Consider the following 25,040-nt stretch of genomic DNA (forward strand, 5'->3'; position numbering starts at 1 on the left):
AAGACGTTTTGGGGTCTTCCAAAAATACAACCAGAAAGATGACAAAATCAACAAATCAAGCCCTTTTTTGTTCTCTTTCTGCTGTGATTTCTTTAGCACAGCGCTGCAATGCGGGCCTGTTTTCATGTCATAATGGGATGTGTGTCCCTCAACGCTACGTCTGTGACCACGACGATGACTGTGGAGACCGAAGCGATGAGCTTAACTGCAGTATGTGGCTCCCGTCACTGTCACCGTCACTAATTACAGTTATTTTGGTGCAGATAAACAAATGTCTTATTCCCCCCCTTGCTCTGCAGCATATCCTACATGTAGAGGCAACTACTTCACCTGTCCCAGTGGCCGCTGCATCCATCAAGTCTGGCTTTGTGATGGAGAGGATGACTGTGAAGATAATGCAGATGAAAAAGGCTGTGGTATGTATACAGTAGCTAAAAAAATCAGTCAACGTTTATCTGATTTATCTGTAAAATTAGAATGAGAAGCGTTGGTACTTTAGCTGGACAAATAGCATTGAAAGGGGTAAGAACGGGAGCTGTGTAAACCTGATTCATCTTTAGTCACCATGGTTGGTTTGGCTTAGAGTGATACTATGCCTGTGCTCCCTTAAGTGTGGTATTCAAATGCCTCTTTGTGGCACAAGATTGTGCAGCCCCCCAAAGTGCTTTAGAATTCCTCCACATGGCTGTGAAGAGTGTGTGTTTTTAAAGGATGGGCTGCAGAAGCTCTCTGAGCCCCCATGTGACCCCCCTCAAAACTCCACTCCTTTACGTCAATTTAAAGTGACAGCCATTTCCCGGACAATGACCCAGCCACAGTTTTCTTTAGATCAGAACCACTGAATATCTGTTCTATTCCCAACAACTGTACCACCTTTAAAACTTTTTCCAGCTCTGTTTTTTATTGTTGCTTTCCCTTTCTGTGCATAATCCTGCAAAGTGGATGAATTTCTTTTTTTATCTACAGATAATGTACAACGGGAGTGTTACCCAGGAGAATGGCCATGTCCATCTTCTGGCCTGTGCATCCCCTTGGACAAGCTTTGCGATGGGACGCCTAACTGTCCAGATGGAGAGGATGAAACGAACACCACTGCTGGACGCAACTGCAGTTAGTATCAACACAACCAGTGTTGTGTACTATTGAGTACACATTAGGAAATCTAATCTCACAAACGGTGTCACTGAAGAATATATCAGCAGTCAGGTTTCTTTTTTGGTCAGGTATTTGGAGATGTGCCTCCCTGAGCTGTGAGCATCACTGTCATGCTTCTCCTGGTGGTGGAACTTGTTCCTGTCCTTCTGGATACATTGTCAACAGCAACAACAGTCGCACATGTATAGGTAGATACTGTAGCTATCACTAACATCTTTGACTAAACAGTGGTATGGGTGAGTTGGGATTTTTTAAATGCTTTTCACTATGACAGAAATATGTTTCTTTTGCTATGTTTCTAAAAGCCAAACATGTGTAGTTTATGTTGACATCTTGATGCACCAAGTCATGTGACGGTAGAAGTATGAGTATATTTTGAACTGTTGTTTTTTTCAGGGTGATATGATTATATGGAATACATCTTTAACAACTTCAAAAACCAAAGATTGGGTGCACAAGTTTTCATTTATTTTGGATTTTCTCTCATCCACACAGGGTGAAAAGTATGCACACAGGCTCAAATATACACAGTGGTGTGAAAACGTTTTTGAGTTTCTGATTTCCAATGTTTTTTTCTGTTTGACACACTTAAATGTTTCAGATCATCAAACAAATTTAAATATCAGACAAACACAACACAAGCAGAAACAAAATGCAGTTTCTAAATTAAGGTGTTTATTATTAAGGGGGAAAAATCCAAACCTACATGGCCCTGTGTGAAAAAGTAATTGCCCCCTAATCCTAATAACTGGTTGGGCCACCCTTAGCAGCGACAACTGCAATCAAGCATTTGCGATAATTGGCAATGAGTCTTTTATAGCACCAGGGAGGAATTTTGGCTCAGTCTTCTTAGCAGAATTGTTTTAATTCAGCCAGGTTGGAGGATTTTTGAGCATGAACCACCTTTTTAAGGTCATGCCATAGCATCTCAGTTGGATTCAGGTTTGGACTTCAACTAGGCCCCTTTAAAGTCTTCATGTTGTTTTTCTTAAGCCATTCAGAGGTGCTGGTGTGTTTTGGAACATTGTCCTGTGCATCAGCTTGGGTTCACGAACAGATGGACAGACATTCTCCTTCAGGATGTTTTGGTAGACAGCAGAATTCATGGTTGCAATTACCACAGCAAGTATTCCAGGTCCAGAGGCAGCAAAACAGCCCCAGACCATCATATTACCACCACCATATTTCGCTGTTGGTATGATGTTCCCTTTCTGAAATGCTGTGTTAGTTTTATGCCAGACGTAATGTGACACACACCTTCCAAAAAGTTCGGCGTTTGTTTCGTCGATCCACAGAGTATTTTCCTAAAAGCGTTTGTCTTGTCAAGATGTTTTTATGACAAATGTGAGAGGAGTGGGTTTATTCTTTCTCCCATGGATGCCAGTTTTGCCCAGTCTCTTTCTTATTGTTGAATCTTGAGCTCTGACCTTAACTTGTGACATGTGAAGCCTGTGGTTCTTTAATGTTGTTCTGGGTTCTTTTGTGACCTCTTGGATGAGTTCTTGCTGCGCTCTTGGAGTACTTTTGGTAGGCTGGTAACTTCTGGGAAGGCTCACCACTGTTCCAGGTTTTTTCCAGTTGTTTATAGTGGCTCTCACTGTGGTTCAATGGAGTCCCAAAGCCTTAGAAATGGCTTTGTAACCCTTATATTATAAATAAGTGTCTGTTACCATCAATAAGCTTTTTGTGTAATTTGACCACTCTTCTTCGCAGAAATGGTAGAATACATTTAAACTGGTTGGTTTCCTAGCAAAGACTCAGATTTTAAGTGTAGCCCATAAACTTTCAATAGGGAAGACCATTCCAGAGTGTTAATGTTAGTCTGCTTTATCCTTTCCAAAAACCAGTTTTGATGCGTGTTTAGGGTCATTGTCCTGTTGGAACACCCAACTGTGTCCAAATTTTAACCATCTAGATGTTTATCTGAGGTGAGGTTCAAGAATTTGGAGGTTGTCCTCCTTCTTTATTCCATCCACTTTGTGCAGTGTATCAGTACCACTGACAGCTAAACAGTCCTTGAGGATGATGCTACCACCACCATGCTTGACAACTGATACAGTTGTCTTGGGTTGGAAAGCCTCGCATTTACTTCTCCTCTTCTCATTGTGGCCAAATACCTCAATCTTTTTCTTTGTCTCAGTCTTTTGTGCTTATATACAGTCGTTCAAACGGATGATCTTGCAACTTGTTTAGAAGTCCTGATCACAACCAAGAACTTAATAGACTTGTCAAATTAAAATACATTGTAGAACCTTAAGCACCACTTATTAAACAATCTAAGTGAATGTATGTGTATATTTGAGCCTGTATGCATACTTTTGACCTTGTGTGGATTAGAGAAATTTCAGAATAAATTCAACTATATGCATCTAATTCTTGTCTAATTCTTTAGAATCCATAAAGATGTATTTGCTATAATCATACCAGCATGTTTGAAGAACAATTCAAAGAAATTATTAAAAACCTAAAATAACTACAAAATACATGTCCATGATTAGTGTATGTAAGCTTCTGATCGCAGCTGCAAGCGCAACAGACCAGGCTGAGATTCGGCTCTCGGGTGTGTTTGTGTATTCAAATAAAACAACAAGAGTTTAGTCCTCACTTGCTGATACTGATTTCTGTTTAAAGATTTTGACGACTGTTCTATGTGGGGCGTGTGCGACCAGCTGTGTGAGGACCGGATCGGCTCCCATCGTTGCAGCTGTCGAGAGGGCTACATCCTGGAGCAGCACAGATACTGCAGAGCTGATTCCTCTAGTAAGTGTCACTTTTTCTCTGTTTAAACAGTTTAACATACATAACAAATGTTCACATTTTGAAGGTTCGAATGATCTAGCCAAATGAGGTCTATTAGCATAGACACCTCTCCTTTTTGGCAGCTACTGAACACATTGTGCGAGTTTCTTTGTGGTGCATTGTTGCATAGTAAATGTTGTTTTAGTTTGTCTCTAGCCTTTGTGTAACATAGAAAGAGTGTTGTCCGAGAGGCTGACCTCTGTGCCTTTGGCTTTAGTGAGAAACCTGTGTAAAAAATTTGGCTGCGTTCTTTTCTAAGGTTTTGTATTTTGTTTCCCTTGCAGCTGGAGTCCCTTCCTTGATATTTTCTAATGGCAGAGACCTGCTGATAGGTGACATCCATGGCAACAATCTGCGCACTTTAGTTAATTCACAGAACAGAGGGATTGCAGTGGGAGTCGATTTTCACTACAATCTTAATATGATCTTCTGGACGGATACCATCCAGAATAAGGTGTTTTATAAAGAACTGTCACATTCATTGTTTTGTTTGAGCTTTTACTTCTGTGTTAGTCATTCATCTTTTAGAATGTAAGACCAATTTCTTGTTTGTGCAAATGCTCGAGTTAGACTCGCGCTGGCCAGGACCAAATTCTTTCAGTCATCCTATAAGATATCAGCAGTGTTGATACTATAATAATGGGATAGCTGTTGGCCCCATTGTGGCTGGGTCATAATGAAGGGGAAGTAGATATGGAGTGGAATCCAAATGGCCTAATCTTGAAACCTGTCTGATAGGCTGGTATGATGTTCACATACCACAGTGCAATTTTTGTAATTCAATCCTGTAGGATCTAATCACGCAGTATTTGTTTTCAGTGACACTGTCCATTAATGTGGATTCTTTGGCCGGGTAAAATGTCTTTGTTCAGATTATGTCTTGGCTTGTCTCTGCTTTAAACTGTAGCCAATTAGCTGAAAGGGTGACACTGTGCTTGAGGAAGTACTTTTACTAAAGTAAAGTAGCAATACAAAATAAAGTGAAATTGTTAGATTTCAAACCATACTTAAGTAAACTAAAAAGAAATAAAGTGTATAAAGTATTTATTACATACCAAAATAGGCTTTGCCAGTATGCAACCTTTTACATTATACCACTGGGTTTTAGTACTGGTATGACCCGCATTTTAACATTGCAGCTAGTTTTTCCTGCACAGTGTTTCCCAGAAAGGATTTAGTCACAGCATGATTGGAGTTACGCACATTGTGGCAGACAGGGTTTCATTTCCTCAAACCTAATAGAGATTTTTGCTGATCAAATGCTCAGAAATAACTGTATATATTTCTTTTGAAGGCATTTTTCCTTTACTGTGTTTCCATTGCAGGAAAAACCCAGGTACCTTAGTAAAAACCATGGTTTACTCATTAAATATGGTGTCAGATTGCTTAAGTAGCTTAATTATACAGTCATTATGTCACAATAGGTTTTAAAGTTGTTCTTTGTTTTAAAGTAACCACTACCTACAGCTGTTAGATGAATTTAGGGGATTAATAACTTCAAATTAATTCATTTGAAATTCTAATTTTATTTAAGTACAGTTTTTTAAATATTTCTTTTCTCTGTTACTTATCACCTCTAAAGCTAGAACAATTATTTGTTTGAAAAAGTTGAGTTTCACAGGGCTCTATGCCATGATTAAATAGCTTGTAGAGCCTCCTGTTGTAGCAATAACATGACGTGCTGTGTTTTCAGTGCTGTATATTATGGCCAAAATCTCCGCTTTGGTTTCCAGATGGAGCTTTGCGAACAGTGATGCTACTGTGTTTCAAGGGAAGAGGTTTTTTCCAGGCAACCCTTCCAAATGAGCCTTGATACCTGTTCAGTGTTTTTCTGTTTATGCTGTCATAAACTTTAAATTTAACATGCTAACTGAGGCCTGTAGAGTCTGAGATTTAGCTCTTGAGTATTGTTCTGTTTGACCTTGGGGTAAATTTGCTGGCATTCGCTCTCATGAAGATTGTGGTATTGTGTTAACACACACCTGAATGCTGCAGACCAGCAAACTGAAAAAGCTTCTGCTGTTATAGAAGCGCTCACACGTGCTGATGATCAGATAATCATTAGATTAGCAGCACCTGGCTGTTGCTTACCCTCTTGATTCCTATGTAAGCAGCAAAAGTGTACTTAGTTTTTCACAGTATTACACAGAGTCCTGTGAAAACTTTCTCACATGACTTTACCGCTGACTGGGCATCTGTGAATATTAGCCACCTCCATGGCAGCATGTCCGATTAAAAGTAGGGAGAGCACAAACAGGGCATGTGAATGCAACCGGAAAGGTTAAACTACCAGGCTATTTCCACATCTTCAGTTTCTCTTTAAACAGGTCAGTTGAAATCCTGCTTTTAAGACGTGTGGATCTTGTTTCAAATGAAGCAGAGCTGCTAAAAGCAGTGCCCGTCTAACCACCTGCACACTGTCAAGTTTTCCAAAAATCTGTTGAATTCATAGTAATGGGAGACAGAAACTTGACAGAAATGTCAAAAGCCAGAAAACTTAAATAAGCAAACACACTGTCTGATGCTTCCTTGACTCTTGACTGTTCTATATTGCACTTAAATACTTACTTGTCAAAGCTTTAAGCTATAACTGTATGCCAGTATGCAATCCACATTCATACTGGCTTTAATTTCAGTGGTGACAGACAAAATCTTGGGCCTATGGTCTTAAAATTACATACATAAATAAAAAATAAAGCTAATATTAGGGTTTACTTTAATGAGACTGGATAAGCATTATATTTAGATTCACTAGAAAGCAGATGAATGAAGCCTGTAAAATGTTCCTATATTTTTTTCTTAAAGCGTGACCACCTAAAGACTAATATTCTGAAAACAATGGCATCTTTTGTGTACAGGTGTTTTCCGTGGATATGGCCGGTTCCAACATGCAGGTGGTTTTAAATGTATCAGTTGACTACCCTGAGAATTTGGCAGTGGATTGGGTGAACAATAAACTGTATGTAGTGGAGGCCAGCGTCAACAGGATTGACATGGTGGACTTTGATGGAAGTAACCGGGTCACACTCATCACTGAAAACCTCGGAAACCCTAGAGGACTGGCGGTGGACCCCACTGTCGGGTAAGCACATCTCCCAGTTTCCATTCATCTGTGTTTCCATTCCCAATCCCCACATTCAGTATCTGTCGTGCTCCATTGGCATGGAATAATGGGGTGGAGGGGGGGGAGGCAGGTGAGATTAGCAGATTGCCCTGGGTGGATTAGTGAGGAGCAATATAAGTGATGACCCTTATTGTAATCCAATAGTTTAGTTCATGGGGGAAGGAGAGCCAGGTGGTTACAGAGAAATTGCTTATCCTAAATTAATGTACAGCCACCCACGTTGGAGACATATAGCTATTCTGTACATGCTGGATTTAATTAAAAGAGGAAAATCCTTTAAAGATTTTGTAGGAGTTTCTGTTAGACAATACATGTGCTGTACTTTTTGTATGTAGAAGCTGTGATCTAATAATCCCACTTCAATATATTCCCCTCCTTTCATAGGTATATGTTCTTCTCAGATTGGGAGTCACTGAATGGACAACCGGGCCTGGAGCGGGCCTTCATGGATGGAACCAACCGCTATGGTATCATTAGCAGTAAATTGGGCTGGCCAGCTGGTATCACACTAGACATAGAAGCTAAGCGCGTCTACTGGGTTGATAGCCGCTATGACTACATTGAAACTGCAACCTATGACGGCTTGCATAGGTAAATACTTAATCAAATGCAACAAGTAGTAAGATTTTTCATTTATATATTCTAATAAATAAACATCCCTAATGTTTTTTCTGATAGAAAAACAGTGGTTCACGGAGGTACTGTGATCCCTCATCCATTTGGCATCAGTCTGTTTGAGCACAATGTCTATTTCACGGACTGGACCAAGATGGCTGTGATGAAAGCCAACAAGTTTACAGATAGAAGCTCTGAAGTGGTTTACAGAACATCTCAGACCCCACATGGAGTAGCAGTGATACATCAGCTGAAGCAGCCACAAGGTAAGACCATCAGAGAAACAAATCTTCATTATGATGGTCCTGATGCTGCTCATACTTCTCATGGTTCCTACTAATGTAAAGTATAAGTCTACCGAGATTATATAAGTTTTCCAGTAACCTGGATTGCTTTCTTTTGTGTCCAGTGCCAAACCCTTGCAGTGTAGACAGAGGTGGATGTGAGCAGATTTGTGTCCTGAGCCACAGGAGTGACAATGGAGGACTGGGTTACCGCTGCAAATGTCGCATGGGCTACGACCTGCATGCTGATGGCAAGCGATGTTTAGGTAAGAGATTATTTCTGTGTTTAATTGTTGCAAGTTTGGGTTTTTTTTGCAGACTTTAGTATGTTTCTTGGTTTAAAATGCCAAAAATAGTGTGTATACAGAAATCAACATGAGTTTTATACTGTTTTCTACTCAGCTCTGTGTCACTAATGTCCGTTTTCTTTAATCTTGTCTGCTGATGTCAAACCCACAGCCGTGAGACAGTTTCTGCTGTTCTCCAGCCAGCTGGCTATAAGAGGGATCCCTTTCAACCTCTCTACTCAAGAGGACATCATTCTCCCTGTTACTGGATCCCCCTCCTACTTTGTTGGAGTGGATTTTAGTGCTGAGGATGATGCCATCTTCTTCTCAGACACAGCCAAAGATATTATCTATAAACAGAAGGTGGATGGGACAGGTGAGCATCTTGTCTAGCTGAATTTAAACTAAAGATATGGCTGCTGCTATGGGGGAGGGAACTGACAGGAGCACAGATCGTGTAAAATAGATCATATTTCATATAACTGATATCAGCCTAAAGACCTGAAAATAGAAATAATAAGGACCAAGAATTTCTTGTTATGAAATGAAAGTAGCTACTATGTCACACACACACACACACACACACACACACACACACACACACACACACACACACACACACACACACACACACACACACACACACACAGAGGAAGAAAGAAAGAAAGAAACAGCACTGCTCTGATCAGGGGTGTTGTTTTTGGAGTTGCTCTAGTTTTTTCTGTCCGGTCCGGAAGAGGAAAATGGAAGCTGACAGCCTATTTATTTAAATGTGTTCCTCTTTCATCTCTATGTTAAACGGTGCTCTGACTGCTTTGATCTGCACAGGCAGGGAGGTACTGGCAGCCAACAGAGTAGACGGAGTGGAGGACCTGGCTTACGACTGGATTTCAAAGAACCTCTACTGGACTGACCCCCGATATAGAAGCATATCCGTCATGAAGCTAGCTGATAAGTCCAGGAGGGCCATCATTCGTAACCTCAATAACCCCAGAGCCATTGTAGTGCATCCTCTTATTGGGTAAATCACTTTAACATCAACGAATTGTTAGTATTTTTCTGTCTGTTTTTCCTTAAAGCAAATTCATGCTCACCATTACATGCACCAGGTACATTGTGAAGACTTTGAATATCTCATCATTTATAGTGCATAATAGCATCAAAGCATTCTGAGAATGTGAAGAAATTTATGTGCACAAGGCCAAAAATAGCTAATAACCCTGATAACTTTGGATCCTCAAGTGGCACTGTGCTAAAAACAGGCATGATTCTATCATGGAAATCATTGCATGGCTCTGAAAAACTTCCATAAATCACTGTCTGTGAACACAGTTCACTGTACCAGCCACAGATGCAGGTTAAAACTCTATGATGCAAAGAAGAAGCCATATGTGAACATGATTGGGAAATGCCTCCATCTTCTCTTTGCCAGGGCTTTACAGTGGACTGAAGGAAAATGTAAAACTACAAGTTTGTCCATCTAACCTTATGCTCTAATGTTCTTGCACTAATATATTGCCTTTTTCTATACTAGTAACTGTAAAAACTGCATTCAGCTGCTGTTCACATAAATTCGCACCATATCTGTAGAGTTCACATTTGCTGTGTCTCTTCATGTCATATTGTCCCCCATGTGAAATTAAAGATTAAATTATATACAGCTCATACAGCTAGGAGGCATAAAAATGCCATGCAGTCCCATGCAAAGTGCGGTCCCTGGTCACCCATTCATAAAGTATCCACAAATTAAACTCTGCCTTGATTAAAAAGAATGATTATTTAGGACAAGCTGTTATTTCCTTTGGCCTCAAAGTCATAAGGCCCCTGTGCCAAATAGCTGAGATTAGCTGATTATGTGAAAGGCAGTATCGTAATGAAGACTAAGAAGTTGGCTTAAAAAAACAAACAAATAAACAAAAATGCTCTGCGCTGACAAAAGTTCAGATAAACATGTCATGCAGTTTAATGGTTTTGCTTAAGTGGGAGAGTTTCTGAATTAAATATGTTGTGCTATTCATTTTCTTCATCAGGTATATTTTTTGGACTGACTGGTACCGGCCAGCGAAGATTATGAGAGCTTGGGGTGATGGGTCACATGCGCTGTCTATTGTAAACACTACTCTTGGTTGGCCAAATGGCCTAGCTATCGACTGGAGGTGAACAATATACCATTACTCTTTTTTACCCATAAACTGTTGCTCCTATGAACCACTCTTAGCTTCAATGTGGCTGTTGATTGTAAATTGATATTTCTTTGCTTTGCTGTCCTCACAGTTCTATGCGTCTGTATTGGGTGGATGCCTTCTTTGACAAAATAGAGCACAGCAACTTTGATGGACGGAACAGACTTTCTTTGGACCGCATATCCCAGATCTCCCATCCATTTGGTCTCACCATTTTTGAAGGTTAGGCATCAGCTTTAAGTTACCCTGTTATCTAGTACAATATCATACATTCGATCTAAATGATGAGTGAGTTTTGATTACTAAAAACTGTCATGTCTTGCTTTGGTGATGATCATGTTAAATGGACAATTGTTGTTAGCAGATGTTGGTGAAAGATGAAGTAACTGTGGCTGTGCTCCATTTCTCCTGTCCCTTAAAGGCTATGCATATTTCACTGACTGGCGCATGGGAAGCATTGTACGTGTGCGCAAGACCGACGGTGGGGAGATGGTCATTATCAGAAGAGGCATTAGCGGCATCATGCATGTCAAATCTTTCAACTCCAACTCTCAGATTGGTGAGTACCTTTATTCACTGTTCTTCTCACTCCGCTTGCCATGCGTAGCCTCAGCCTGCAATTGTCAGTCATATTCCTGTTAATTAGCCTCCACTCCTCTTCTCAGGTTCCAACCTCTGCAACAGGCCGGCGAATCCTAATGGAGACTGCAGCCACTTCTGCTTCCCAGCCCCAGACTCGCAGAGGGTGTGTGGCTGCCCATATGGCATGAAGCTGTCGCCAGACCAACGGGCTTGTGTGGAGGACCTTTCCAATGAGCCCCCCACACTGCAGTGCGGGGCCAACTCTTTCTCCTGTGGCAACGGCAAATGCATCCCAAACAGCTACAGATGCGATGGTGTTGATGATTGCCATGACAACAGTGATGAAGTCAACTGTGGCATTAATAGTAATGCATTTTTTTTTCTTTAATTTAGTTGATTATATAATCCCACATAAACCCTACAAAAAATCTTGCCTTTGGGTTTTTACTCAGCTTATGTTAATATGGTTTAAATTAAAGATGATACCTTTTCTTTTGTTTTAGACACCACTTGTTCCCCCTCTGCGTTCACCTGTGCCAATCAGCGCTGTGTGCCTGCAGGATGGCGCTGTGATGGGCAAAATGACTGTTTTGATAACAGCGATGAAATCAACTGCCCAACACACGTGCCTGGAACGTGCCCTGCCAATCAGTTTACCTGCGCCAACCACCGCTGCATCCCACACACCTGGCGTTGCGACACTGATAATGACTGTGTCGACGGTTCGGATGAAGTTGATTGCCGTAAGTGCTGTTAAAGAAGCTAACACTTTAACATAAATAGGATTTGCTTAGAGATTTATCATGGTATCTCAACACAATACACACGGGAAAGTAACTGATTTTTGTATGAATTTATCAGTTTCTCATCTAATTGTGGTGGAATTTTGCCCACTCTTCTTTACATCGTTGCTTTATTTCACTGGGGGTTGCAGGCATTTGTTTATGCACAGCTTTCTTAAGGTTCAATCACAACATTTCAGTCAGGTAGAAGCCTGGACTGTGACTGGGCCATTGCAACAGCTTGATTCTTTTTTAGCCATGCTGTTGTAAATCTGCTGCTTGATTGATTTGTAGCATGACTCGATTTCAGCTAAGCTTTTGCTGTCAGACAGCTGTCACATTTGACTCTAGAATACTTTGATTTTCAGAGGTGTTGTAGTCAAGTCAATGACCAAAAGATGGTGAGAGCTGTGGCTGTAAAACAAGCCCAATTCATAACCCTTCCTCCACCATGCTTGATAGCTGGAGATGTCTGTACTGGTATCCTGTGTTTGGTTTGCCCAAATATGGTTCTGTGCATTGTGGCCAAACATCTACACTGTGGTTTCATCTATCTGACAAATGTTCCAAAAATCTTTGATGTGGTTCCAAAAATCTTTGGTGTGTTTAAATGCAATTTTGCAAACCTAAACCATGCCGCCACGTTCATTTTTTAAAAGGAGAGGCTTTCTCCTGGGAACCCATACAAGCCACACTCGTGCAGTCTTTTTCTAACGATACTCTCAAGAAATATAACATTTAAATTGCTAAGTGAGGCCTGTAGAGTCTGAGATGTAATTATTGTTTTTTGGGGAGGGCGTTTGTATTTCTCTAAGTTTTCTATGATCTCACCTTAGGGTGAATTTGATGAGATTTCCACTCCTGGGCAGATTGCAGCATTGTGTTAACAGATGAGCAGATGCAGCAACAGATGAGCAATCTGGCAAAGCCTTTGATACTCACTAATAATCAGTTAATTACGTGCATTAGATTAGCAGCACCTGCTTGCTATTTGCTCTTAATATATATAGAACCAGTGAGGTTGTATTCGTTTTTCACAGGATTGCATAGAGTCCTCTGAAAAAACTTTCTTTACATATATATATGTGTGTGTGAGTGTGTTAAAGCTAGTCAGTAGGCTAGTGAAGATTAATATTTTATAAATATTATTTTAATGATTTAACTCCTCAGGCAACATGCACATCAACTCCCTACCAGACCCAAGTTCCCTAATAAGATCCTGTTTATTTCTTTGGAGAACACTGACTCTTTTGTGGACTCGCTGCACGTTGGCACTGATTAGATTTTGAAGAAGCATGGTTGTTTTTCCTCTTAAAAATAACATCGTTTTAAGCTAAGACTTGTACACTATTATATGCATTGCCCACTAATGAAGGAGATGAACTCACAGGCTCATGTTTTTTTCTAACATTTTGCGTTGACAGATCTGGGAAACACGTGCCATCCGGGACAGTTTCAGTGTCCAGACCACCGCTGTATAGATCCTAACTATGTCTGTGATGGAGACAGGGACTGTGTGGATGGGGCGGATGAGCAGGGATGCAGTAAGTAGCGTTCTAGATTATACACAGAGTTGCTAGCCCCATAAACTTTGCTGGTTTAGTGTGGTGCTTACTTGCAGTGTGCCAAGCATTGTGTTTAGAGCACATGTGCGTGTTTGATAAAATCAGTTTAATTTCATTTTGCCTGCAGTTATAAAACTAATAATATTAGTTGCTCACTAGATCACTTTGACTTCTGAAGATCTAATTGTAGACTTGCTGCAGCCTTGTCTCTTACTTTGAGAAGTTGTTATGAACTGGTGTCTTATTCATACAGCCCATTTCCCTATAAGGAATTAATTAATTTGTTCGGTCATTCATGCATTACAGTATCCTCTTTAATATTCAACAAACATTTCCCAAGCTTCTTAATTTATTGATCTATATGCATAATAGCTAAGCTCAGAAATATAAAATATCAGCATTAATGTATGTGGCTGGATTTTTTTCAGTATACAACTGCACTATGAATGAGTTTAAGTGCTCCAGGGGTCACCAGTGTATCAACTCCTACTACCGATGTGATGGAGTCTTTGACTGCAGCGATCGTTCAGATGAGCAGAACTGTCGTAAGTATTTAAATGCTTCCAGTGGTCAGAGGTTATACTAGCAAAGTCCTGCATAATTATTTAGCTTGCTAATGTATTTAAATTTTTTTCAGCTACCAGGCCCCCAGGGATGTGCCACCACGAGAGTGAGTTTCAGTGTCAATCAGACGGAAGCTGCATCCCATCTTCATGGGAGTGTGACGGTCATCCAGACTGCGAGGATGGCAGTGATGAGCACCACGCCTGCCCACCTCGCACCTGCCCTTCCTCGCTGTTCCGTTGCGATAACGGAAACTGCGTGCTCCGCAGTTGGATTTGCGATGGGGACAACGACTGCAGAGACATGAGTGATGAAAGAGACTGTCCCACACCACCTTTCCGGTGTCCAAGCTGGCAGTGGCAGTGTCCCGGTCACAGTGTGTGCATAAACCTCACCACAGTGTGTGACAACACTCCTGATTGCCCCAATGGTGCTGACGAGTCTCCCCTTTGCAGTAAGTCTGTTCTCTGCTTTCTTCAGCTTAGACCGTAATCTTTGGATATCAGCACTTAATTGTTTTATTTTTGAGTCTGGCCTCACCAAATTCAATTACATTTTCACATCACATGGCGAAACAGGATCAATCTCTCAGCTGATTTAGTTTAATTTGACAATTTTCTGGTTCTTGTTTTCTATAAGCAGGAGGGCCTTAAATTCACAGAAATTTTGTGTTGAATGCCATCGGTTTGTCTTTGTATTCTCATTTTAAAATCAAGCATGTATGTGATTTGTCCTGTATTAACTTGAAAATGATCTGTGATTTTCCCTTCTTGCCCTTCTCACAACTTTCAGATGAACCTTTGCCAGGTAGGAACAAGCAAACTCTCAATCACTGCTAGAAATTCTGCAGTTGTAGTTTTGATTCATGTTTCAACAGATGCAGCATTTCTATTTAGTGTTTTAATAGTTATATAGATGTTTATTCATTATGTACCACAAACAGGCATAAAAATAGTTCTGGCTCAGAATAATATTTCTGAGGATACCTAATTAATGTAGTGACTGCTTTTTTAAAAATTTATTATTAGATTGCTGCATATTTATTAAAGGCCTAATTGACTTTTTTTCCCCCAGTACTTAATTGTCTTTTCCCTGCTTTTAACTCAGATCAGGAGAGCTGCTCAGACAACAATGCTGGCTGCACCCATGGATGTATCCAAGGTCCATTTGGGGCCCAGTGCACATGCCCTGTGGGTTATCAGCTTAGCAATGACTCCAAAACTTGCGAGGACATTGATGAGTGTAATCCCCCTGGACTATGTAGCCAGCACTGCTTTAATGAGAGAGGCTCTTTCCGCTGCCACTGCCAGGATGGTTACACTCTTGAAGCAGACCAGCGTACCTGCAAGGCATCAGGTGAGGATGGATACAGCTCAAACCTTCTGTGCACTGAATACAACTCATTTAAAAACTATCCATAATCTCATGATGGATAAAAGTAGGAAAAAGGCAGATCATCAGCCTTGTAGTCATTTGCCTATACAGCACATACTTTCTCCACTGTGCTTCTTCTTGTAAGGAGGCACATCAAAAGGGGAGCTTAGACCCTAGACTGCAAGACTGACACTCTTTTTCTTCTGTCCTGTCTCTCTTTGCTGCTCTGATTTCATAGGATAAGGCAAATAACATGTATGTCACTCACTGCCCATCACCAGTGTAATTAGGACATAATCACAAACAAAAGGCTGTGTATGGGGAGCGTGCCTGACATGAGCTCCTCTTCCCAACAGATAACCCGCTGAAAGACTTTGCAATACAATAGGACCTTATTTGGACAAAAGCTCCTTCCCAAAGGATTGTCATTTGAGTAGGGGCTATTTAACCGTCTTTTGTATGGTTTTGGTCTGCACACAAAAGCTGATAAGTCCTCTTATTAGCACAAGAATGGAAACTGAAAAATAGATAACAGGGATTTTGATTCATGTTTATAGATTCTCGTCAGGCTTTCCTGTTGGTGGCAAGTCGGAATCAAATTGTACAAGATGACATTACCACCCAACCCAACGTAGTCCGGTCACTTGTTCGAGATGGACGCAACATTGTCGCCCTAGATTTTGACTCAGTCACTGAGCGGGTTTACTGGTCTGATACGAGCCAGGACAGAATCTGGAGTGCTCACAAAAATGGCAGCGACAGAGTCGTGGTGAGTGTAGTTTGCAAACAGCTTTGAATGAAGTCAGATTTGACCGTCAAGCACATTAACTAAGAATGAGTCTCTAATGCACAGATATTCGACAGTGGAGTGACTGTGACAGAGAGCCTTGCAGTGGACTGGGTGGGGAGGAACTTGTACTGGACTGACTACGTCCTGGAGACAATTGAAGTGTCTAAACTGGACGGCACCCACCGAACTGTGTTAGTGAGTGAAAATGTAACCAACCCCCGAGGTCTAGTGCTGGACCCGAGAGACAGGTGAGAAGAATTTGGATCTGTGTTTTAATCTGTATTTTATGGTCACAGCTTCTCATCACCAAAGAAGTTGATATTAAGAGAGAGTTTTTTGATTTAGTGCTCACCTGATGTTCTGGACCGACTGGGGGAGGAACCCCCGCATCGAGAGGGCCAGCATGGATGGAAAGCAAAGAACTGTTATCATAAGCAGCAAACTGTACTGGCCTAATGGTCTAACCATAGACTACCCAAACAATTTGTTGTACTTTGCCGATGCCTACTTGGATTTCATTGACTTCTGCGATTATAACGGCAACAACAGGAAGCAAGTCTTGGCCAGTGACCTGGTGAGTGTATGAGATAGCAGACTTTATGCTAGTGATACATCTATAATGATAACGTTTATGTTAATAATCAGTTTTCTTCTGAATAGCATGTGTGAGACACACTTTTTTTTCTTTTGCTACTCTCTATGAAAAGGTACTGCAACACCCCCACGCAATTACCATTTTTGAGGATTTTGTGTATTGGACCGACAGATACATCAACCGTGTGATGCGAGCTCATAAGTGGCATGGGGAGAACCAGACAGTGATGCTGTTCAACCTCCCTCAGCCCATGGGTCTGGTGGCAGTGCACCCAGCCAGGCAGCCAGCAGGTATGATGAATAGACTGAACCTGATCTAGTCTTTGCTTCATCTTTATCCGCTGATGCTGACCATTTTGTTGGCCACATGATGAGAGAACCTGACTTTTTGGATTCTGTCTGTGTGCATGTGTTGTTTGACAACTTGCAGGGGAAAATCACTGCTTGAGGAGCTCCTGCACTCATATCTGCCTCCTGTCTGCTGTGGGACCGAGGTATTACTCGTGTGCCTGCCCCTCAGGCTGGATGCTGGCAGCGGACCAAATCACCTGCACCAGAGGTATGCGCCCTGCCACATGGAGGAAAACACTCATCACTCAGTTTGATGAAAAAGGAAGTCAGATCAGATGTAGCAGATATGTTGAAATACTCAGGTCTTCATCAGCTGTGGTTATTGCTACAGCAGAAAGGATGGCGCTTTCATGCTTTATCTGCAGCTATCTCAATGCTGGTAAGAGAATAAATCTTTGAAAACACTAACCTGAACGATCCAGATACTTGTCAACAGTCTCCCATTTAGATTCTCCTGTAAACTGCTGTTCCAGTTATAAATATTAAGAATCATATGCGTGTCTTTCAAGGTCTTAAAAAGACAAGGGACCTTTAATTCAGTGTTCAAGGAGTCTTAGTTAGGTCACCAGCTTAACTCATCTCAGGTTTCAACCCATTCAAACCAAACAGGACACAGTCTCCCCCTGAGGCCAGCGATTATCCAAGAATGAAAATGCCCTACAACCATTCATTGATTTTAATCTGTGATGACAAAGCAAATCAGATTGTGCAACCAGCTTTCACCAGTCAATCCTCTTTATAGATAAGGGTTTTTTAGGGATGTCTAGGGATGTGTAATTTGCACCAGATATCATGCACCGAAAGCATCCTGGGGGCAAATCTTTTGAGCTCTGTCTTGGAATTTGTTTAATAATTTTAAAAGTATTCTTCTTTTTTTTTGCTTTGGGTTTGCTGTCATACTGTAGAAAAAAAACGTTTAATGTCTTTTTAATGTTTTTTGCTTTTTTTACTCCATCTTTAGTTGAGGATCCGTTCCTGGTCGTTGTGAGAGACAGCATCATCTATGGCATTTCCCTGAACCTGGATGACAAGAGTAATGATGCCATGGTTCCTGTCGCTGGGCTTCAAAATGGCTACGATGTCGATTTTGATGACAATGAACAGACCATCTACTGGGTGGAGCACCCAGTAAGTGACTGTGCAGAAATACTATACAGCTTTATAGTTCTTTATGCCTTTTCCCAAAAGTAAATAAGGAACTCAAGTGTTGTGTAGAGACATCCTGTGCATGTCATAAGGGTTCATTGTAAAAAAAAAAGAAAGCCAATAAACTTGCTAAGAAGACATAATACAGACTCATGCTGAGGTTAATATGTCTGTCTTTGTCCTCCTTCAGGGTGAGATCCACAGGGTGAAGTCAGATGGCACTAACAGGACAGAGTTTGCCCCTGCAGCCATTCTTGGCTCCCCGGTTGGGCTGGCCTTGGACTGGATAACAGAGAATCTGTACTACACCAATCCAGCTACACAGTCTATTGAGGTGAAACGAATAATGCCATGTTCAGTAAAAAAAAAACTAGTGTTGCAATGCAGTTGTGCAGCACAATAATTGCACCTCTTTGTGTTTGGCAAAGGTCTTAAAGCTGAGAGGGGAGGTACAGTACCGGAAAACCCTAATCACGAATAACGGCTCCCCAACTGGCGCTGGTAGTCCTGTTGGCATTGCCGTGGACCCAGCACGTGGGTAAGCCCTATTTAACACAGTCCTGGCACAGATCGCTCAACCACACAGCTACTGAGCTCTAACAGCCTCCTCATTGCCATCTGCTCGGCCTCTAGAGAGATCTCAACTTGTGTTACTGAATACTACACTGCACTCTAAAACCCCAGCAGTGTGCAGTCAAGCACAAGATATTTCTAAGATTTTTTACTCCCGCATGAAGACACTATGTGCTCATTAAGTTTCTGCTCTATGACTTCATCGGCATGAGTTCTCAAATGGAAGATAGTTCATTCAGCTTAGAAAGTGTGTTATTGCTGTAGATGCTGATATTGTTGCGCCTCATATTTAAACAGTATACATTTAGCGATAACAGTGTGCTTCTCTGTTTTGCTAGAACTTTTAAAAAATTTTAAACGTGATATGCATGTGTATTGCATCTGTGATTAAATTGCAAAGGCAGACGCTGACACTGTCTGTCATGTTCTTAAGCAAACTGTACTGGACAGACCAGGGAACCGAGAGTGGCATCCCTGCCAAGGTGGCATCTGCAGACATGGATGGCTTGAACCCCGTCACCCTGTTCACAAACAATCTTGATCACATTGAGTTCATTACTGTGGACATCCGAGAGAACAAGTTATACTGGGCTGTAACAAGCACTGGCGTGGTGGGTTTTTACTTAGCTCTCTCTAAGGTGCTTTAATCCTGATAATTATTTGCAATTTATTTAAAGCACTAATTTGTTTTGGTTTCCCTAAAATGCCGCAGATTGAACGTGGCGATCCCGACGGAAGCAACCGCATCACCATAGTGACAGGCCTGTCGCACCCCTGGGGTGTGGCTGTCTATCAGAACTACCTCTATTACACTGACCGCAACTTTGAGGTGATAGAGCGTGTGGACAAGTCCACAGGAGCCAACAAGGTCGTGATGCGAGACAACGTGTCTGGACTCAGAGTTCTGAAAGTTCATTTTCGAGAGAGTGAGTAACACACAGATCTGCCTCAGTTCACTGCCTATATTATCTTTGCTGTTGCTCTTTAGTCTCACTGGATTCTGTTTACGCTCTCAGCCTCTGCAGGTACATCTAATGGCTGCACAAACAACGTGGGAGCGTGCGAACAGCTCTGTCTGCCTCGGCCACAGAGTCTGTTCACCTGTGCATGTGCCACAGGTTTTAAAGTTAATGCCGACAACAGGACCTGCTCTCCCTACCAGTCTTACGTCGTCATCTCTACTCTGTCTGCTATTAAAGGCTTCAGTCTAGAAGGGTCAGACCACTCTGAGGCCATGGTGCCAGTAGCTGGAAGAGGTCAGAGATTGTAATACTGTTGCATACATAATTAACTATGCAGGTTATAATAAAATTAGTAATAACGTTTTTAAAATGTGGGTTAGTCTTTGTTGTAATCAACTAAATAAATTAGTGATCTGTTGTTGTTTGTTTGCATTCATTCCCTCTGAAGAGACAGTAATGACCTCTAATGACTGGGTTATCCTCTTACAGGCCGTAATGCTTTACACATTGATGTCCACATGGCTTCTGGTTTCATCTACTGGTGTGACTTCAGCAGCACTGTGGCGATACAGAACGGGGTCAGACGAATCAAGCCAGATGGCTCAGGATTACGTAGCATTGTGACATCTGGAATCGGACGCAACGGGATACGAGGCATTGCTGTCGACTGGGTGGCAGGTATGCCGTTCATTCATTTAAGCACATGTTTTGTTTACCACACAAGTAATGTGCAGATGGGTTTACAGCAAACTAATCTGTGTTACAGGATGTATTCTGTACCTAGGCTTTAGCATCTTTAATTCCTATAGAGGTCATTTATTGTTTAGCATTAAGCAATACTCTGCAGCAGTGAGATTCATTTAACTTCTAGCACATCAAATCAAATCACATCACATCACTTTTATTGTCACATCACATGTGCAGGTACACTGGTACAGTACATGTGAGTGAAATTCTTGTGTGCGAGCTTCACAAGCAACAGAGAAAAAAAATACAATAACTGTAAAGCATTAAAAATACAATAACATAAAACAAGCAAAATATAAGAATGGCTAAATCTGAGAGTAATAAATATATGTACAATACATTACAAATAGATCACAGTCCCTTCTTATGGAGTTGTAGTAGTTTGTAGACAGTCACACTGTCTGTTATTTTCCTCTCAGTTTCCATCACAGTGGACTTTAAATAAAACAGTGAAGACTTCACTGAAATGCAGACTTTCAGCTTTAATTCAAGGAGCTTTGCTGAATTTTTGCAATGACTGTTTAGGAATTGTGGCCATTTCTACCCACAGTCTTCTATTTTCAGAGGCTCAAAAATAATTTTGACAATTGACTGACAAGTAGCTTCACGGTCAAATGAGGCCCATTGCCTTGTTATTTCATGACAAATGAAGCAGAGATAATATCTGAAGTTGATTCAGTTGATTCAGAGTGTTGAAGAGTGAATGCACTGGCCAACTCAGCAACACAAAAAGGCCTGAGAGACCACAGAAGACAACTAACATGCACAATATCACAGTTACTTCTGTGATAAAGAAAAACAACTTCACAACATCTTACCTAATCGAGAGCAGTCAAGGAGGTAGGTTAGTAATTGTAAATACACAGGATTTACAACAAGCTGCAAAATGCTGGTTACACTCAAGAAAATGAACGGCAGAAAACATGTGAAAGAGCCGAGACTAGAAAAAGACTATAAATGCTAGTCCAGTTACCATGTTGTACTGATAACACAATCATCCCAGTAACTTATACTGCTACACCAAGCATGACCGACCAGTTTCTTTCAAAACTATCTTAACATGACTGGAGTTGATACTATATTAAATGCACACTTTACTGGTTTTGTCTCTTAAGGGAATTTGTATTTCACCAATGCCTTCCTGACTGAGACGTATGTTGAGGTGCTCCACCTGAACACAACTTTCCGTAGGGTGCTGCTCAAGACCCAGGTGGACATGCCACGCCACATCATTGTAGACCCCAGAAACAGATACTTATTTTGGGCTGATTATGGTCAGAACCCAAAAATTGAGCGCGCGCTCTTGGATGGAACCAATCGCACGGTTTTAGTATCTTCAGGGATCATCACGCCTCGAGGCCTCGCTCTGGACTTTCAAACTGGTTATGTTTACTGGGTCGATGACTCTCTGGATATGATTGCTCGAGTCAGCCCCCAAGGAGGAGAGACAGAAATAGTCAGGTATGGCAGCCGCTACCCAACTCCTTACGGGATTACAGTGTTTGAGAATAACATCCTGTGGGTGGACAGAAACCTGAAGAAGGTGTTCCAAGCAAGCAAAGTGCCAGGAAACACAGAGCAGCCAGCTGTCATTAGAGACAATATCAATATGCTGAGGGACATTACCATCTTTGACCAGCGAACCCAGCCCAGTAGTGCACAAGCGCTTAACTACAACCCCTGCCTGGAAGCCAATGGAGGCTGTGCCCACTTCTGCTTTGCTCTCCCAGGTTCTAATGCAGGCAGTCAGAATAAAAAATGCAGCTGTGCTTTTGGGAATCTTGGAGCAGATGGAGAAAGCTGTGTGGTGTCAAGGGACGATTACCTTATCTATACTACGGAGAGCACTGTCCGGAGTCTGCGACTCGATCCGGATGACCATGCGCTGCCCTTCCCTGTCGTCAATGTGCCTCGTACTTCTGTGGCACTGGATTTTGACATCGTGGACAGAAGGATTTACTTTACCCAGAGCTCCGGTGCAGGATCAAGCAAGATCAGCTACATCAGCCTGTCCTCTCCCATCTCGGCTCCTGTAGTGGTGGCTTCAGGTATGTTTTACACTCATGTTGGTAAGTTTAGTTGTGTTGATGCGTTGCTCATGGCGTTGTGATCTCTGTGGTTTGACAGATCTTGGTGCTCCTGATGGCATTGCTTATGACTGGATAAACAGAAGAATTTACTACAGTGACTATGTCAACCAGAGCATTAGCTCTATGTCTGTTGATGGCTCCCAAAGAACTATAATTGCTCATGTGTCCAGGCCAAGGGCCATCATGTTAGATCCCTGCAGGGGGTAAGATTTACACAGCACTCTATCTTCGTTCGTAAGACTAAACGGCACATTTATAAATGAATCTTTCTCTTTCAACAGATACATGTATTGGACAGACTGGGGAACCCATGCAAAGATTGAGCGTGCCACCTTAGGTGGAAACTTCAGAATAGAGATCGTGAACAGTAGTCTTGTGTGGCCCAATGGCCTGACCCTGGACTATGAAGAAGAGAGGCTTTATTGGGCAGATGCCAGCTTGTAAGAGCTGAAAAAATCTTATTTTATCTTGTTGTCTTGTTAATCTGCAGCAACTGCCATTATAATCTGTTTGCTCTGCCATCAGACAGAAGATTGAGCGATCCTCTCTTACTGGTTCCAACCGTGAAGTTATTGTCAGCACAGCCATCTACCCTTTTGCTATGACCATGTTTGGCCAGTTCATCTACTGGACTGACTGGAACACCCGCAGCATCTACCGAGCCAACAAACACGATGGTTCTGACCAGAGGGTTATGATCCAGAACCTTCCATCTCGACCAATGGACATCCACGTTTTAGCTGGCAGAAAGCAGCAGCAGTGTGACAGTCCCTGCCAGCAGTTTAATGGAGGTTGCAGCCACATCTGTACTCCAGGTACAAGAAACCCCTTTGTCTCGAGCATGTTTTTCTTCTAGTGCCTTAATTGAGAAGGAATAACACAAACTGTTCTGCAATTTTGTCACGTTAGGACCTAATGGAGCTGAGTGTCGGTGTCCATCAGAGGGCCGCTGGTACCTCGCCGACAACAAACACTGTATCCCTGATAATGGGACTCGCTGCCAGCCAGGGCAGTTTGCCTGCATGAATGGCCGCTGTATTCGAGCCCAGTGGAAATGTGACAATGACGACGATTGTGGAGATGGAAGTGACGAGTTAGAAAGAGTCTGTGGTAGGTGTTCACGGTAATCCTAAATTTGTCACGAGTTTTATTGGGTTACCAACAATCTCACTCTCACAGCAGTCCTTATAGAGCCCTCCTGAGGTCCTTCTCCTCTCTGTTAAATGCAACTCTTAATCATTTAAAGTTACTAATTCTAACAAATGCTCTTTTTCTGCTTTAAAATTTTATTTCCAAGGACATAAAACAATCCTCAGCTACGCTGGTGTGTATTCCTGCATATTTATGATTATTTTTCCAATGACCGTCTTGAGCAATAACACAAATCAGTACTAACACATGAATCAATATACTTGTCTTTGCATGCAGTCCCACAGTTGCTGTCATCCTTTATTGCCTTGTCAGGTAAAATGAGCTTTTAATGGTCGAGTGTACAAGCCCCCATTTCCTTCAATCTCACTCTTCTGGCCAGAGCTCTGATCTCATCTCGATTCTGTTTGGCAGCCTTCCACACTTGTGAGCCTACAGTCTTTACTTGTGGCAATGGGCGATGCGTGCCCTACCACTACCGCTGCGACCATTATGATGACTGCAGGGACAATAGCGATGAAGTGGGCTGTCTGTTCAGACCTTGTGACCCAAACACAGAGTTTGCTTGTAACAACGGACGCTGTATTGCAAAGGACTATGTTTGCAATGGTATCAACAACTGCTACGACAATGGCACCTCTGATGAACGAAACTGCCGTGAGTATCCTTAGTGTGCCACATAGAGGAAAGTACTGGAAGTTGTTTTTGCATTAAATGTGCTTTCATTTGCGATCATCTCAGCGGAGAGAACCTGCCAGCCAGAGCAAACAAAATGTCAGTCTACCAACATTTGCATCCCACGCTCGTATCTGTGTGATGGAGACAACGACTGTGGGGATATGAGTGATGAGAGTCCTACACACTGTGGTAAGTTCAACAACAATATCAGGATCAAGTTGTTATTTTTTCCTGATGCATAACTGCATCAGGTAACTGTTGCTGTTGCTAAAAATCTCTGCCAAAGTAGGAGAAAAGACATGGGTGTTATTAATAACATTTATTTAATTTATGAAGAAAAATAAGTGAAAAAACATTTATTCATTTATAATTACGTTCCTTTGTTTCCCGTGGCACAACGAAGAAAAGAGTGAGTATAAGTAACCTAAAGAAATATAATTGTCAGCATGTGCCATCAGGCAAATTGTTATTTTAAACTTTGGTACCAGCCCACAGTTTCTGTAAGGATAAGTAAATGGACTTGGACCGGACAGGTGGAGCGTTACATTGTACGTAGCTATAATTTGATGTATTGGGATTTTATGTTATGTATTCATTCATTCATTCATTCTGCTATTCTCCTGTGTTTTTATTACTAGTACATTTC

General features: G+C 41.7%; 1 protein-coding gene across 2 annotated transcripts in view; it reads left to right on the forward strand.

Annotated features, from left to right (window-relative positions):
• Positions 1-25,040, forward strand: part of lrp2a (low density lipoprotein receptor-related protein 2a) — a 54,662-nt gene that overhangs the window by 6,656 nt on the left and 22,966 nt on the right. The window contains exons 6-47 of one of the 2 annotated variants that reach the window (XM_023153013.3): positions 97-210; positions 300-416; positions 967-1,110; positions 1,224-1,343; positions 3,787-3,915; positions 4,239-4,408; positions 6,813-7,036; positions 7,463-7,669; positions 7,757-7,959; positions 8,103-8,243; positions 8,437-8,640; positions 9,093-9,285; positions 10,295-10,420; positions 10,539-10,669; positions 10,869-11,006; positions 11,113-11,394; positions 11,533-11,772; positions 13,236-13,355; positions 13,805-13,921; positions 14,014-14,394; positions 15,048-15,296; positions 15,872-16,083; positions 16,168-16,352; positions 16,450-16,678; positions 16,812-16,989; positions 17,129-17,257; positions 18,011-18,177; positions 18,386-18,529; positions 18,624-18,733; positions 19,202-19,379; positions 19,481-19,694; positions 19,785-20,024; positions 20,220-20,408; positions 21,593-22,525; positions 22,605-22,770; positions 22,849-23,007; positions 23,093-23,382; positions 23,477-23,677; positions 23,865-23,891; positions 23,996-24,031; positions 24,131-24,373; positions 24,458-24,583. In XM_023153013.3, coding sequence (XP_023008781.1) covers positions 97-210; positions 300-416; positions 967-1,110; positions 1,224-1,343; positions 3,787-3,915; positions 4,239-4,408; positions 6,813-7,036; positions 7,463-7,669; positions 7,757-7,959; positions 8,103-8,243; positions 8,437-8,640; positions 9,093-9,285; positions 10,295-10,420; positions 10,539-10,669; positions 10,869-11,006; positions 11,113-11,394; positions 11,533-11,772; positions 13,236-13,355; positions 13,805-13,921; positions 14,014-14,394; positions 15,048-15,296; positions 15,872-16,083; positions 16,168-16,352; positions 16,450-16,678; positions 16,812-16,989; positions 17,129-17,257; positions 18,011-18,177; positions 18,386-18,529; positions 18,624-18,733; positions 19,202-19,379; positions 19,481-19,694; positions 19,785-20,024; positions 20,220-20,408; positions 21,593-22,525; positions 22,605-22,770; positions 22,849-23,007; positions 23,093-23,382; positions 23,477-23,677; positions 23,865-23,891; positions 23,996-24,031; positions 24,131-24,373; positions 24,458-24,583 — 8,106 coding nt within the window. The remainder of the gene's footprint in view (positions 1-96; positions 211-299; positions 417-966; positions 1,111-1,223; positions 1,344-3,786; positions 3,916-4,238; positions 4,409-6,812; positions 7,037-7,462; positions 7,670-7,756; positions 7,960-8,102; positions 8,244-8,436; positions 8,641-9,092; positions 9,286-10,294; positions 10,421-10,538; positions 10,670-10,868; positions 11,007-11,112; positions 11,395-11,532; positions 11,773-13,235; positions 13,356-13,804; positions 13,922-14,013; positions 14,395-15,047; positions 15,297-15,871; positions 16,084-16,167; positions 16,353-16,449; positions 16,679-16,811; positions 16,990-17,128; positions 17,258-18,010; positions 18,178-18,385; positions 18,530-18,623; positions 18,734-19,201; positions 19,380-19,480; positions 19,695-19,784; positions 20,025-20,219; positions 20,409-21,592; positions 22,526-22,604; positions 22,771-22,848; positions 23,008-23,092; positions 23,383-23,476; positions 23,678-23,864; positions 23,892-23,995; positions 24,032-24,130; positions 24,374-24,457; positions 24,584-25,040) is intronic. The other variant, XM_012920901.3, reaches the window with a different exon arrangement.

This window comes from Maylandia zebra, linkage group LG16 (genome assembly GCF_041146795.1).
Source record: "Maylandia zebra isolate NMK-2024a linkage group LG16, Mzebra_GT3a, whole genome shotgun sequence".
Classification (NCBI taxonomy): Eukaryota; Metazoa; Chordata; class Actinopteri; order Cichliformes; family Cichlidae; genus Maylandia; species Maylandia zebra.